At 40.2% G+C, this 16,024-nt stretch overlaps 2 protein-coding genes across 14 annotated transcripts in view; one reads left to right on the forward strand and one right to left on the reverse strand.

Annotated features, from left to right (window-relative positions):
- The window catches only part of rbm33a (RNA binding motif protein 33a), a 28,543-nt gene extending 20,759 nt beyond the window's left edge, over positions 1 to 7,784 (reverse strand). For 3 of the 5 annotated variants that reach the window (XM_037078366.1, XM_037078367.1, XM_037078365.1), the window contains exons 1-6: positions 7,540 to 7,782; positions 4,539 to 4,617; positions 3,369 to 3,417; positions 2,889 to 2,962; positions 2,441 to 2,741; positions 341 to 511 (exon numbers count right to left, since the gene is read on the reverse strand). In XM_037078366.1, coding sequence (XP_036934261.1) covers positions 341 to 511; positions 2,441 to 2,741; positions 2,889 to 2,962; positions 3,369 to 3,417; positions 4,539 to 4,617; positions 7,540 to 7,558 — 693 coding nt within the window. In that variant the 5' untranslated portion in view covers positions 7,559 to 7,782. Of the gene's footprint in view, positions 1 to 340; positions 512 to 2,440; positions 2,742 to 2,888; positions 2,963 to 3,368; positions 3,418 to 4,538; positions 4,618 to 7,539 lie in introns of all 5 variants that reach the window. The other 2 variants (XR_005071376.1, XR_005071377.1) reach the window with 1 other exon arrangement.
- LOC119008276 overlaps positions 6,658 to 16,024 on the forward strand; it is a 29,468-nt gene continuing 20,101 nt past the window's right edge. For 5 of the 9 annotated variants that reach the window (XM_037078370.1, XM_037078369.1, XM_037078372.1 and 2 more), the window contains exons 1-3: positions 11,871 to 12,065; positions 12,151 to 12,218; positions 15,062 to 15,128. In XM_037078370.1, coding sequence (XP_036934265.1) covers positions 12,042 to 12,065; positions 12,151 to 12,218; positions 15,062 to 15,128 — 159 coding nt within the window. In that variant the 5' untranslated portion in view covers positions 11,871 to 12,041. Of the gene's footprint in view, positions 6,781 to 9,086; positions 9,203 to 11,029; positions 11,502 to 11,870; positions 12,066 to 12,142; positions 12,219 to 14,402; positions 14,464 to 15,061; positions 15,129 to 16,024 lie in introns of those variants that run through there. The other 4 variants (XR_005071381.1, XR_005071378.1, XR_005071379.1 and 1 more) reach the window with 4 other exon arrangements.

The raw sequence follows: 16,024 nt of genomic DNA on the forward strand, positions 1-16,024 counted from the left end.
TGAATGCAAAATATAACCACATTATTATACATTAGTATAGTTATCATGCAGAATAAATCATTGATCAATAGCCCCTTGTCAGAGTTCTATTTAGGTGAGCTTGTTTGATGGCTCTAACATTGTACATGCTCACTCACTGACACGGCTTACTGGGGGTCATTTGATGAAGCCTTCGGTAATGTCATTGGTTACACCTGTGACCTAGTCAAAATGTTTTCTATAAAAAAGGGTCAATGGTTAACTATCTGCACCTTTTACACTGAGTCTTAACAGCAGAATCATAAAGAAATCAACCCACATCAACTTAAAGTACACAGTGCTGTATAAAGTCTCATCATACCTCCTCTGTGTCAAAGACCTGAGAGCCCTCGGCTGTGTCTTCCTCCTCCTCTTCCTGCTGCTCTTCTCCCCCTACAGCCTCCTCCTCTTCCTCCACAGGGGCCTCTTCCTGTTGGACTCCATGTCCATCCACAGGCTGATCATCATAGGAGGTTTGATAATCATCATCATCCTTTAAAGATCACATTGACAATACACATTGATTAATTAAAAGGTATAACAACACTTCGATAAGGATCAGATTGGAAAACAGTCTTCTAGTGACTGTCTTGTAAATAAAAACATCTATTTATGATAAGTGATGCTGTTACGATGTGCCACATAAGCAAGAGATACATGAATGAGTTCAACTGACATCCAAGGGCAGATTTTCATGAAATATAGATGTACATGTATATTTTTTATCACACTACATCTCAATAGAAGTGGGATTCACAATGATATGCTTCAGAATATTTGCAATTAAGACACAGAAATGTAATCTTTTTTTTTTTTTTTTTTAAAGAAATAAGACTAAATTCATACAGAGCATAAAGACAAACATTAAAATGTCATGGAGAGGATTTTGGGGAGACACCATGTAACCCCCCCCACCCCCCTACCCTCCCAACACAAATTACCATAACAGTGGGAGCCAGGCTTCATTACTATTCCTGACAGCATTTGAAATTCAATGAGATGTAAATGTTTGACATGATATACAGAAATGCAGGCACAGATAAAAACACTCCTCCCCAGTTCAGTGATGGTGAAAATATCATTGACTGACTTCTAGCAAATCACTACGTTATTGGCTGCGCTGCGAGTTCATGACTCCGTGCCAAAAACATCTCACAGATGTAAACATTCTGGGAGATGACAAATCCGTTTTTACTAGTCAATAAAAAAAATGCAGTTCAACTCATGATGCCATCACTTCATATAAATTCAAAATATACATCTCTGTCATTCCACCAAAACAGCAAGCCCCTTACTACTGCTATAGGAATTGCTCGTAATTCAACCCTATCTACATACCACCCTCTAACTAAAACTCATTGCTAAATAAGGTCAGACTGTAGGTCACACCATGGTGTTTGGTGTTGCGCTCCATTACCCTGCCAAACAGCAGCACATATTAATGCAGAAAAGAAAAAAAAACTCTGAGCAAACCAGACGGATGGACAGGCTGCCCCAAGGGAACACAACAGCTTAATCCTTTAAACTGTACTGCATAGTACTCAATGAATACCATGGCGAGCAAATTGTCAAGGCCAGGCAGTTTATTGACCTTGTAAACAGTTATTACACATAATACAAATACACCTCCACAGCTGCAGACATTTCCCCAAAATCCCAAATAGGTCTCCACTTGTGCTGCACGCCCCCAGTAAGAAGGTCAACATCTTATCTGTGTTTAGAGAAAGGAGGAAGGCTAATATATCTCTGTCAGGTGCCAAACACCATCACACCTTGGTAAATGGACCATAACGGACATTTGCACATGGATCTGGTCTTATCTTTGATCCTCTTAGTCCTGGCTAAGAGGGAAGGGAAACGAATAAAAGGGAAACTCGCATCAATCATTAGAAAACTGTATGGGGTGTCCTCAGGAAGGTCAATAATCTTTTCACCTGCATGAGACTTTATCAGATCCAGTCTAAAGCCCGAGATAAAAGCCCCCCACATTAACCTCCGCCGATTGGCAGCACATCTCGCCGACACAAAGCAGCTTCTTACTCCCCCAAAGATACAGGCCCCAAGGTCACAATGGCACAGGGATTTGGAGGCGACAGCGGAGCATTACCTCATGCCAAACAAGCTGTCAACACAAACTTTGTCAGCAAGATGGAGAAATTAACTGGAAGGAAGTGATAATGAATCTAATCCTCCCCTGCCCCAAAACACCAACCAACATCTCCCTCTCCTGAATAGATTTTCAATCCTGACTGTCCCCTTCAAGAGACAGGAAATCTGACATTATCTCTTGGATACAATAGAGTGAGGCAGACAAGGGAGTGGGAGGACGTGTGTGTGTGTGAGGACGCGTGTGTATGTGTGTGTGTGTGAGAGAGAGAATCTGCTGGCTTTTACATGTGAGTAAGCAAAAGTGAGAACTCACTTGAAATTCACCATCTATGGGCTCATTGATTTGGATGTCTAGCACTTCGTCCTGGAAGCCATCGTCACCCTCAGCCTGCTCTTCACTGTAATCCATCTGGTCTACAGGCATCTCTGCGTTGTCGTCCTGGCTGTATTCCTCTGTGTACTCCTCTTGCTGGTACCCCTCCTCACCCCCTCCTTCACAGCCCTCTGCGCCCAGGTTCACGACGTCATCTGTGTAGTCTGCTTCCTGCGAGTTGTCCTGCTGGCCATAGGATGTGCCCAAGCTGTATGTGGCATTGAGGCACACATCCTGACCGCTGAAAACAAAAACAATGTTTGGATTTTGAAGACATCAAAATAATATATAATTGATAAATATGCCTAATTTTGAGTTTCACTTCGGCAGCTTTAAAACTAAAGCTGTCAAAGACTTCAATAAGTGGCAGTTATGTAATTTCATATACCTCATATTTACATCTTCATCATCACTTTGAAGAAGGTCATCATTGAGCTCTTCATCTGACACCTCTGAGGGATTCTGAAAAACAAATAAATGAGCATTAAGCCGTGCTCTTTTCAAATTGTCTTCCTCGGTTGTTCGCTTGTGTAAGGTGTGGGGGCAGGGGACCACCTCCAACCCCAAAGGATGCTCTATTCCCATGTGGTGAAGGCAATCTGGGCAGGTCAACACAGTTCTTTTTTGTCCACTATACTTCCTCCTGGTTCACATCAACACCTCCCCCCGTGGAGGAGCCACCTGCTACAAGTCAACTGTTCACTTCTATTTTCTAAATCTTCGACCAACACAAACACCAAATGTTTTGGATGTTATTTTCGGTTTACTGCTTGTAAGCAGAAAACTCATACTGAGTGTTCTTTGGTAGCAAATATTAAACTCAATGTAAACAAAGCAGTGAGAGTGAATGGATTTTGTTTTATCTTACCTTTTTACCCGACAGCCAATCCTCCTCCAACAAATCCTCTTCCAAATCACTTTTAAAGAGAAAAGACAAATAATAAAAGGTTAGCAGAGTCAGATAACAATATTGAGTCTACTTACAAATGATTGAACGCTTACTTTTATAGCACTGTCCACCTAACCTTTTCTGTAGACTTGAGAGAGCGATGGATATTCAGACTACATTAAGCAGCTTGAATACATTCATTTCTATATTTACTTTTTTTATGTATATTGTGTAACAAAACATTTGTCAGGGCAAATTATTTATAATATTGATAGATAAGTACCAAAGGAAATAATCTTTTGAGCAATAATCATGTTATCCTGTAATAATCAAGCGCTTGCTTTTGCTATATTAGGTATATCATTCTATCTTAAAATTGTATATTCAGTATATTTGAAGTTTATATCAAGTAACAAGTTTGTCAGGACATAATATATTTTGTAAACTTTAATTTATTGAGCGTCATTTGGATTGATGACAGTTATAATATTTATTGAAATCCATATACCGTGATTTTTTTTAGATGGCTATCGTATCATAAACATACCGTTGCAACCCATGTCTCAACCGAATAAACAAGCTGACCTTAAAGGACAACACAATATCAAACTGTTTTACTTTGTTTATAATTGGCAGACCCTGACAGTGTTCCGGGGACATTATTTACCTTTGAGAACAGCTTATTTATACACCTATGGAAAAGATAAACATTTCTGAGTTTGTTTTATTACCTCATTAACATTGTTTGAATTTCTTCTCCAAAACTACACAGCGCCCCTTTAAAATTGACATATTCTCACCAATTAAGCCTGAAAGTTACTACACATATTTTGCTACAGCCTTGATTTTGTGACCTTACTTAGTAAATCATGTATTTGAATTTGTTATGGATACAAATAAATTTAAATGTCAATTGTTCCTTTGTGGGATGAGAAAATTATCTCTGTTCTTCTCTCTCTGTTAAATACACTATTCAACCAGAGTAGCTGTTTTATAGTATTGTAATACAGTGACATTTTGATTGAAAGAAGATACCAGTGTTATCCTCCATTTGACCTGACTTGATTTAGACTACCTTAGCAGGTTGTAAATTACATGCACTTCAGCACTCTTCCTGTAGAAACACAAGAACATGATGACATGACTTACCTCTCTAGATCATCATCTTCACCTCTCCTCCTGCGTGACCTCTCAGCACCGGGTTTGTCATATTCATCAAAGTCATAGTCTGCAACAAAAAGGCAGTTTTACAAACAGATTCATGCTAACAATGTGCTCAGACTTCACTGGCATAAATTGACATCAGTCTGTCCTACAGGTACAGAGAATATTAGCAGACTGACTGCGCATATCCCATGTGTCAATCAGAATCAACAACTTGTGCAGCAAGTAAACAGATGCCATGTGTACCAACTGTATGGTACACAGTAGACGGTAAACATCTTTCTCAGGGATTTTCATTGCTCAATCCAAACAGAAAGGTAATTTACCATTTTGCCTGATGTTTATTACCTGTAAAAATATTAAATCAAAGTTTGGCAGGTTACAGTATAGATTTTACCAAAGTGAGTACAGGTAATGGGAGAAAAACACAGATCAGGCATGGCAATGCTGGTTTCTCTCCAAATCAGACATTGGAACAGAATGCCTGAACAGCAACCCCACAAAAGTTCCCTTAAATATATATGACATGATGTTACAAACAAATTTAATTCAGGATGGATCTGGCAACACGATACAACAAAGCCGATTCCAGAGGCACTGGCTGACATTTTAAGTTGTCATAATAGGACAAACACAAATATCACTACTACTGTCAATGATGGCTTCCTTCTGTTCAAGTGTCCAGGTGAGAACAGCTGCAAGCTCCTGATTTCGATACCTGCAAACATGGGCAGGCACTGGCAAAGTGGCTTACAAACCAAGTGCGTGCTGTCATTGCAATCCATGGCTGTGCCTACTGAATGCAGCTCTGTTATGTGATTGGCTAGACCCAATCACTCCTTTGTTTCCCTCCAAAAAAACAACCAAAAGGACCAGAAAGAACACAGAAGCTGTACAATGGTAAAACAAAGCCACTTCAAAAGTTTCAACGGACAACCACCCCATGCTCCTTCTCCGCTGTGTTTGCTAGATAGATTGTAGGTTTGTGCACAGCGTCCACATGGACCAGAGTGTGAGTATGTGGAAATTCTTGTTATGGACTGTGCATGTGCAAACCCACAGAAGTGATGTGGTGAGGATTTCCACAGAAAGCATAGCAAAAAAGCTAAAGCTATGGCACAGTTATAACGAGCCAGCATGAACAGAACCAGGACTCTGAAACCAAATCAACTCAATGAAATTCAGCCATCATTAATTTCATTGTTTACACCTGTGCTTTTCTGCTGCTGCAAGATGTCACAATATGTTCCAGCATCCCCAGCAGTGCTCACTTTCAGACCACAGTTGCCATATTGAGATGGATTATTTTTGTATGAAACTGTACATTTTTAGCACATTCAGCCTTTAAGATGAGGTTGTGAATCTGGCAAACACTTCGATCTAGATTTGTTGGTCAAACTTAAGGCTCTGCACTGGCCGTCTCTCAGGGCATACTAAGACCAAACATATGGACGCTGATTTGTCCCTTAATTGCAGAAAAGGCTAGGATATGCAGCCTTCTGATGCACGAATTTGTAAAAATTGCTGTCTGTTTTTTCATCAGCCAGTTTGTTTAAAGGTGCATGGGGAGAAAATTCTAATCATCATAGATTCTTTTGTATGCCTGATCAAACTAAATAAACAAACTCTTCATGTTTGTGACTGAATACAATTTTGTAAACAAACTGACGTTAAAGGACAACAACTGCATGCAGTTTTACTTTGTTTATATGCAGCAGACCCTGCCACCTTTCTAACTTCAGTGTTCTGGGGACCTTACTTTCCTCTGAGAACAGCTTGTTTATTCAGTTGTGGAAAATATAGTTATTTCAGTTTTCATTTTTACCTTATTTATATGGTAAATATTAAAATTCTGTTTGAATTTATTCAACTACTAAACAATGATTCTGACACATTTACTGAAGAGGTCCAGGCTTTGGGATCCGGCTTCTGGGAACTTACAAGTTAAATCTACCCTACCACAGAACTGCCACGTTAGATATGCTCATGTGTTTACAGGCCTGATGCATGTATACCACCACCTCGGGCCACCTATATAACGTGATACTCTGAATATCTCTGACATGCTGAGTGGTCAAATCCAAATCACAGCAGATGTGGGAATGAGTACACACTGTAAACTGCGTCATATTGGCGCCCATAGTACACAGATTCGAATTCTGTGACAGCCCCAACCCTGGCCACAAGGCCATGATATTAAAAAAAAACAACACTCACTGACTAACAGGTAAGTTTTGTACGGCTGCCAATGAACTGCGTGTTCTTTCATAACGATTGCGAAGTCAAGCATAGCCCCTGTTAGCCATATTGCGGCGGCTAACGTTAGCTTGCATTTGTGCCCAAGCAACTGACACTGTGGACCTACTTTTCACTTTAATACATCATGTTAGCAACTTAACATGTCAAGAGTGATCCCAACATGCCAAACAGGACGCTAGAATTACATCAACGCCTCTCAGTAATTGAATTAGGGAACACTGTTAGCTACACCATTTAGGTACAAGCTAGCTAACCTGCTAGCTACGTGTATACATTCACCAGCTACTGACGCTGCTACAAACAAACTCAAGTGGGAAATGTTGCCTGGAATATTAAAAGCGTGCATTGTCCCTCAACATGGCCCAGACTTCATCGGTTGGCGTGTTGCTTGTCTATATCATTCAGCGAATTTAACCGCTCATAAATGTCGCTGATGACGCTAGGCTATATCACAGGTATGACGTAGCCCAAGCTAATAGCCAAAAGGCCACAACCGTTTGACAGAAAATAATTTCGTTTATCGACAACAGTGTGAAAACGTAAGTGGCCACCGATTGTTTGTTCGGGGAAAAGCGAATTCAGCCACCATAGCTGAGGTGCACTGTGTGGCCTACCATCAATGTAGCCGCATGTAACCAGCTGTTAACAGTAGCTAGCACCGTTAGCCAACTTAGCTATTGAGCTAACACTGCTAGCACTGTCGACAAAAGCTGTTGACTCCACTCACCCTGAGCGTTGGCTGACATGGTGCAAGGCGCGTCCCGCTTCGACTCTGGCTACAAAACTTAAGGGTGCATTTAATCTTCAGTGTTTCACCATTACGACGGTATTTAGCCTGAAAATGACAAGGCAACACTTCCTATGCGGCAACGATTCCCAGCCACGGTCAGGGTACAAACATGGCAGTGCTGTGCTTGCAGCGATGATGCATTGTGGGAGGGAGAGCCCAGGCTCCTCCGAGCGGGTTGCTGCACAAAAGACGAGCTGTCTGACAGGTCAAGTCAACACACTGGCTGACCATTATAAATATGACTTGTATCTTAACTACATGAAGTCCTTGTACATGTGTTTGTGGTGGAAAAGATGTTGATTGAACTGTTGCATTGATCATATAATCGATCCATTAACACGTGCCTCACAAATAGGCTTAATTTAATCAGAATAGATGCATTCCCTTAAACAATTATATCTCTATAAGAAGGGTTAGTGGACCTTAAGATATCTATGAATTTAAAATATTATCTTACAAGTTTAAATTTTCTACATATAGTAATTGCTTTGCACTCCAGTTTGGCATGGCCCTTGTTGTAATTCTGAGTAAATCATGAAAAACAAAGATCATATCATTAAATAAATACAACATCCTTATTGCATATTGCATTGTACTCCATGCTAATTATGCACACATGATTATACCAATGTGACTAATCCTGGCATCCTGGTGAGCTGCTATGTGTAAAAGGGAACGTTTTTATATTTGCTTTATGATTTATTGAGATGGACATCGGAAAATAATAGAAAATGTACTGGCGTCAGTTTGCTTTAGGAGGTGTAATCAGGCTAAATAAACACTAGGTTACAAGGATAGCATTGTGAAGCTTGTGGGACATGTCATCATTAGGGTTTATTAGTATAAAATGTGCAGGTGTTGCAGAATGTCAAGAGATTAAAACTGAGGAGATAAATCATATGGCGAAAACATTGATTTTCATGATATAATTACAATACAAACATATTTCAACAGTGCCAGGACCTGATTATTAAACAAAAGTTAAAGATAGACGTTAATACTAGCATTTGTTTTTCTATATATATCATCATAATATCGTTATCGTGAAATTGTTTGGCCACGATAATCATGTTATTAAATCTGACGTCATGACAGCCCTAGTTGGGATCGTCATCATGCAGGGTTGGCAAGATGATGGGAGAGAAGATGAGACATATTTTAAGCATTTGTATATGACCAGTCCCACCTTTCTTTACCATTGGAGGCCATTTTTGATTGCACAGAACATCTTTGCATGTATCAGAGCCTGAACATTGGTCAAAGTTTGAAAGAATATGACCATGCTTGGTTCCCAATTTTAGTGCTTTGAATGCCAAAATGTCTAAATGCTTGTCCCATCCAAACCTTCACTCAATTTGGCTGAAATTCAAAATGGCGCTTAATCTTTATTCAAGTCACTCCTTTGATTTTTCTTCCCTGTAAGGTTGAAGCTTTTTTTTTTTTTTTTTTATCTCTGACCAAGTTTTTCCTTTTTCTTGCTTAAGTCTGAGAGTCAAAGTTGTTGTCTGAGTCTGCAGCGAGACTACAGCAGAATCCTAACGCCCAAATTCCTCCTGGGCTGACAAACGTCAACAAAGACCCCGAGAGACACCAAAGAGAGGTGAGCAGTGAACTGGAGCCTCATTGTATTGGCTCATTATGGGGTCCCGCAGTGAGGAAGAAGCTATTTTGTAGCATCACAAGGTCAATATCTGAAAGCCAGGGCGATGGAGGGGATCAGCCGTGAGATTTTTAATTTGAGAAAGCGTAAAGGGGCTTTCCTTGTGAAAGACAGTCTGTGAATTCTAATGGACTGTGGGGATTGTACAGACAAGATGTTGAGTTGGCAAATGTTTTCCCCTTTTTCTTTCAAAGTAACGTGAAAGGCAATTTATCCACAAGCTCCCAGACACTTCCTTATATGTCACGCACAGTAGCTGATGCCACATTCAAGGTAATCAGTCAAATATAATAGAAGTGTATAATTTAAATGGCATTGGCCCAACATATTCATGTTAAATGTACATGCACAAGCACACATAGCCAGTTTTTCTCCTTGAAATGATTGCAGGTGCAATTCTTACCTTATTAATTAAAACGAAATCATATACATATAAAAAAAAAAATCACTCCTAACAGATTTTTCCAAAGCTGTATGAGATATGTCCATGCTCCCTTGATTCACTTTCCCAGGAATTTTGATTTTACTTCCAAATAGATGTGAAAAGAGGAGCTGTCACACTCTATTATGGTGACCTCAATGATTCTGTGCCCTGTCCAAATCCAGCGGTTTTCCATAACAATGCAAATTAAAGGGTGCAAAGCCGAAGGAGACAAGACTTGTTATTTTCCATCCGAAGGACAGAGGTTCTTTACAACAAACTTGTCTGTACGCCTTGTGTATTCTTTGGCAGAGCTTAAATCCAACTTGGAAGTTGTTTTGTGCGAGACAATACATTTTTGCTGTCAGTTCACAAGGATCAGCAACTGTCTTGAGAATGTGATACTGAAGCTGTGGAGTGGGCGTGAATAGGCCTGCAATATATTATTTTGTAAATGAAAGAAATGCAGCCAATTCATTTTTTTTTAAGTCATTGTGTGTTGTATTTATCGGCAGACTAACTCTGTCTGAAACCTTTTGAGGCTGATTTGGTGTCTGAGTTGAAGCAGTTCTTGTAATGAGGGACGGATGAAGGAATATGACCATACCAAGAAATATTAGCCTAACATAGTCCAATGGGAAGATTTAGCAGATTTGTGGATGTCTGTTTCAAAACCACATGGGAGACTGTAGCTTTGAATCTTATACCTTTCAGTGAACAGTGGTCAGGGATTAGAATATCCATTCTGAGCATCTATTCAGACAAAAAACCCAGTTTGTCTTCGATATCCACAGACAATCCGACACCTTGCTTGCACCATATACCATTATATACACCGCTATCTATCTATCTATCTATCTATCTATCTATCTATCTATCTATCTATGTATTCACACATATCAGTCGATATTTATGAAGCCTTCTTAAATGTGACGAGTCCTGCAGTGATGTGCAGCAAAGTATTGCATGTTTTTACACAATGGCTGCCGCCATTGCTGGCAACTGTAGCTGCTGCCTCATATTTAAAACAAATGGCACCAGTCACAGGGCAAAAGGGGAACCTGTCTGTTGACTTTACAACCTCAGGTCATATTTATTTGCTTTTATATGGCACATATAATAAGGTATAAATCTATAGAGCAGGTGGAAAATGGAAAATTCGGATTAATATGGTTAATTGCATCAAGCCCACGTGATGTTAATTGTGTGATGTATGTACATGTCTGAGGCAATAATATTAATCTGTGACGAAAGCTTCTCTAATATTCCCAGAGTGAATAAACTGCAGTCAGTGACCCACATCTCAGTGCAATGAACTGCTTAACTCAGACTGTTGTTTTATTCAGTGCACTGTCAACAGACGGCTGAGGAGGAAGAGGAGGAGGGATGTTTTTTTTTTTTCCTTCTTCCACACTCATCGCGCATTCTGATTGGCCGCTGTGTACATCTCCTCGAACCCCATTGGCCGCCTGCGCTGTCACTCTTGGATCTGTTATCACCGCTTCCCGCGCCATTCGACGTGCACGCGCAGGACAAGCAGGCACGTAACCGCTTGGAGACTGTCTGGAGTCTGTCTGAAATTGATAAAATTGGAGATGGAGTTTTTTACATCTCTTTGCACATTTACGAGCGAGCCGCCTGGTGGAAATGGGATTTTTTTGTGTGTTCCTTCCTTCCTCCTCCTCAAAGACGCCTTCGCCCACGAGTCGCCACGCTGAGCCAGAAGAATATTTATTTTATTTTTTTTTTAACCATAAACGCTGTGAAAGTTTTTTCTCCTGCAGTCTGTCAGCAGACAAGCTCTTTATGCACGGGCAGGTAAGGCAGGCGCTGGGATGAGTGTTGGATGCTGCAGCGTTGCACATTAGCTTAAAAAAAATGTTCAAATAATGCGTTTATTTGTGTGCGTTTTTAATGAAGAGGGGAAAAAACGACATCCGAGCTAATAATTCAGATTATCCTAAATGTCGTCTCCAGCTGTAGTGATGTTCACCGCTGGATAAGTCTCAGTGTGGCGTGTGTTTTTATCATTTCTTGCGGATTTTCACGCTAGCTACATTGTTTTGGAGGCTTGACCTCATTCACACTACTTCAGGAGGATGCGCAGGTGACGCACCTTTGCTGACGTGAGGTTGTTGATTAACCCCACGCGCGCTTAAGCTACCTGTTACTCAGCAGACACCTGAGGGGGGAACCTGTCTCCTGTGGACTCGAGCAGTTCTCTCTCTCTCTTTCTTTCTCTATCTCTTTATTCTTTTAACCCTTTAAGCTGCACCACCATCACAATTTATAATCACAAAGCAGCAAACAATACCTCGTCCATGCACACGTGCTAATTGCACCAATCTAAACTAATCAATGTTGACCCCCCTCTCCCCCTTGGTGAGCTGATATGCTTCCTTTTTTTTATGAAGTGTTCTTCTTCTTCTTCTTCTTCTGTCCTTGTTTATGCTCTGCAGGGGATCAGCCCTGGTTCTCCCCGAGTTCAGGAGGAGTGCACCAACCAGAAGGCAGCCAGCACCAGCTCAGGAAAAGGTTGGTTTCTGTGCACACTGAAGGCTGAGACAGCAGCAGTGTGGTAACTTTTTGAAGTGTGTCAGTGTTGTGGGGTGGTGCTGCCTGGTTTTAGTAGGGTTGATCACACCGTTGCATTTATTGGCATAGCAAATTCAACAATTTTGAAAATGTTTTGAGTCGCTTGCGACTCTAGATATTTTCCTCATCTGCCTCAAAGTTCCCACAAAGTAGCTTCAAAGTTCGTCAAAACATTTTTGATGACATCACATCAAGTGTCTGCTTTATTACAGTCTATATCAGCATGTAGCTACAACATAGATATTGAACTGTAATTTCAATATGGCTGCATCATCACTTTAAATGAATATGATCTTGATGTTTTGTGCATTGTTTTCTGACACATTCTCAGAGGCTCATCCTGGCATATTTGATGTATTTTGAAATGTTGCGATCTTCCACGATAAGTCAGTTTGAGGCAATTCTCATCTGCACTTTCGAAGGTGTTAGCTGTCGTGCTATGTCCTACCCAAACCGATGAGCTTTTGCATCTCGTTGTGCAGAAATGTAGATCCGGATGGATTTGTTTAAAACAAAAACAAAACAATGTGTAGGTCAAAGTAAGTTGTGCTGCGAGAGTGCATATGCATCTGCTGCAGCCTCAGAATCGTCTAGACGCTTTTGCTCTGTCACTGCAGTTGTCTGCAGACAGTTCGGTCATATGACTTGGGGAAGCCTTTCCTCCCTCCTCCCAGCTTCTGCTCTTTTCTGGGCAAGATGGCTGCTATAGCATTGTTGTTGTTACCCATGACGCATATGAATTGATGTGAGCAGAAGAAAAAAAAAAACATGTGAAGGAACCGTGAAGCATTGTACTTCAATTACACAGAACACAGCTGCTCAAAAATGTCATGCACACAGAAGAGACAGCGAGTGTTAACTCTTTAACAGGTTTTTCAAACTTAGATGTGTTTAATCGATTGGATGTTTATTTAATCGCTGGTCAAACGGTTAGTCACCATTTTTGGGTTGACGCTGTCTGGTAACAAGACAGTTCCAGTGTTGTTGATAATGTAATTCTTGACTTGATGGAAGCTTCTTAGTTGTTTTTCTACCAGCACGTTTCTATCTGTTGTCGGGACCCTTGGTAGCCATTTTGTCTGATTCATCACTGCCAGTGGGTGCCAAAAGCTTCCAGGGTTTCCCAAAATGTGTTGAGCAACCATAATGTCTCTGTCTCTATAATTTACATCTTATATTTTTATAATCATTTCGTGCTTCATGTCACAACTAACCATACGTACGGAAGGTTTCTTGGCTACAACATCTTACATGCATCTTGAAAATAGTAAAAAATAGAATCTATTAGCTGTAATTCTTGAGCATTTCTTTACATGTTGCTTAACACATTGTGAAGCCAATAGTGTGAGTATGAGTGTCATTTTATGCGATCAGAAATAATGTATGAATAATTTTGATAATGATAATAGCAGCTGTAAAAACATGTTTATATCGCTGCATAAATGAGCATATTCTTTTAATTTTGGACTTACCACTGACTGCCAAACACATTAGCTACAACGTCAGCTAATTAAATGTAACAAGTTGCATTTTATTATCGCCTTTTTTCTTTACAGCTTTGTTGCATTAGACTCAGTTAAGTGCTGTAATAACAGCCAGTGAAACTTATCTTAATACCATCATGATAGAATGATAACGTAAGAGATGATAAGCCTCTTATTTTCGCAGAGGGTTCAGTTCTGTAAACCGCAACCTGCCGTTTAGTGGATTGAGGTGGAGGAAAGATTTTAAATGAATTTTTTACACGTTTAAAAAAATCATATATTGCACCGAGCAGTGAGATGTGTGTTTTTGAAAAGTCAAAGGAGCCGCAATATTGTTTTTCACAGCCTTCTCTCTTCAGCGAGGGAGGGAGAGGCGATATTAACTTCTAAAAGTGCTCCTAGCCTCAGTCATTACAAGTTACTTTCACTCAGTGAGTCTGTGATGTTTATCAGTTTGCCATATCAGTGACCAGCCTGGACAGATCTCTTCATTATCACCTACTTAGTGCATACTCGTCCGCTAACCCAGACAGCTCCTTTAGTCTCGTCCTGTCATACTGCTTAATGGTTTTTGAGTTCTTGTTGATTATGTTTTCACTGGAGCGTACAGACACACTTGAAACATGCGGTATCTTTGCAGGCCTGTCCCAAACCTGATCCAGTGTGTCTGGCAAAATATGAGTGGAATTGCAATTAGAGAGGTAAGAAAAAAATAAGTGGAGAGCAGAGTTTCAGGATCAAGAATTTCTCTTTGGGCGACTTTTTGCAACTTCTAATTGTAGACTGATCTGCGAAATATACAGTTCTGGCTCAGATTATGTTTTTCTTGACGGTTTGGCTTCCAATATTGATATGATTTATATACATTTAACATCGTAGTTAGCTGTGCATACAGTAGAGCACTTTATTCAGTGTTTGTGATAATTTGTTATATGTAGTTGTGACCATAATTCTGAGTGAATTTTCATATAATCTGTTTAAAGTAAATTTTCTAACAAATGACTACAGCTTATACTTTTTAAACAAGTTTTACAATTATTTGCTTTCAAATAGTTTCAGCGATACTTTTTTAATTAATTTGATATTATTTGCTGTAACTTTTCATCCACAAATTAAGCTTCAATGTGCTTTAAGTCAGCAGTATTATAAACAAAACTCACTTGATAATGCCTGATTAAATGCTTTTTGCTTTCGTTTACTTTCTGTTTATTTTCCCTGTTTGTGACAACTTAATTTGTGTCTTCACTATCACCAAGGAGAACTGTTGTTTGATGTTTTCTTTTCCTGTCTTTTCCACAGGATCCCTGGTTTCTTGCAGCCTGTCATACCTTCATGTCTTCGACGCTGGAGCATGTCTGCCCGAATGGTAAGATCTGTGTTGACCTGTTCATTACAGCTCATTTGGGCACGTTAAAAGTTGAGAAAAGCAATTCTAGGAATGCTTTAAGGTGCTTCAGTGAGTGAATGTGATTGCCTGAGGGAAATAGCTGCCCGCCGCAAAGACCAGTGTTTACAGAGGTTGAGCTCTGGCTTGCAATGCCAATTCTACATGATATGATGGTGAGGAATGGCTAATCAAATTCAGTGCTGTCATTCACTCGTCAGCGGCAATCATTTTTTATTAACACAGATTTGTGATCTCTTCATAACATAATCATGGATATGGATCTTGTAACTTTCACTTGAGGCTTAGCTGGAAAATGCTGATGCAAGAAAGGCTCTGAATCTTCATCCTGTTTTTCCATTGGCTCGTTGTCTCCACCCACAGAGCAGTCACGAGGTCTAACATCATGATGATGTCTGGAGAAAACAGGCTTTCATCTAGGGCTCTAATGCTGCCTGAGCTGTAATGAAAAGATTTCTCGGGTTATTTCTGTGCACATACAGAGTAAAATTTGAGCATGTTTCAAAGCATTGTTCTGTACAAGAGCAGCACCTGCCATTGTCTGTCGTAAACGGTGGGTTGTTTATCTCACCAGCCTCTGCTGCGTGATGACGCAGTTTCCTTTGACATTGGTGTGGCATATTTTAAATCAAGGCCTTCACTGTATTTTAAGGAGTCTCCTGGCAGCCTGCCAAAACATGGATCCATTTGCCTGTTCCCTCCTAAGAGCACAACTGCACAGCTGTGACCCTGCGCTGGTCCTAGCTATCGATAGCTCAAAGCCAGCAGCGTCCATCTTAGGTTTAGGCACTGGCGAAAGAGATGAACTCTAATGTAGCCTGTAAGAAAATGAAATCCGAACGCACGGCGTAAAACCT

This window comes from Acanthopagrus latus, chromosome 19, assembly GCF_904848185.1.
Source record: "Acanthopagrus latus isolate v.2019 chromosome 19, fAcaLat1.1, whole genome shotgun sequence".
Lineage (NCBI taxonomy): Eukaryota > Metazoa > Chordata > Actinopteri > Spariformes > Sparidae > Acanthopagrus > Acanthopagrus latus.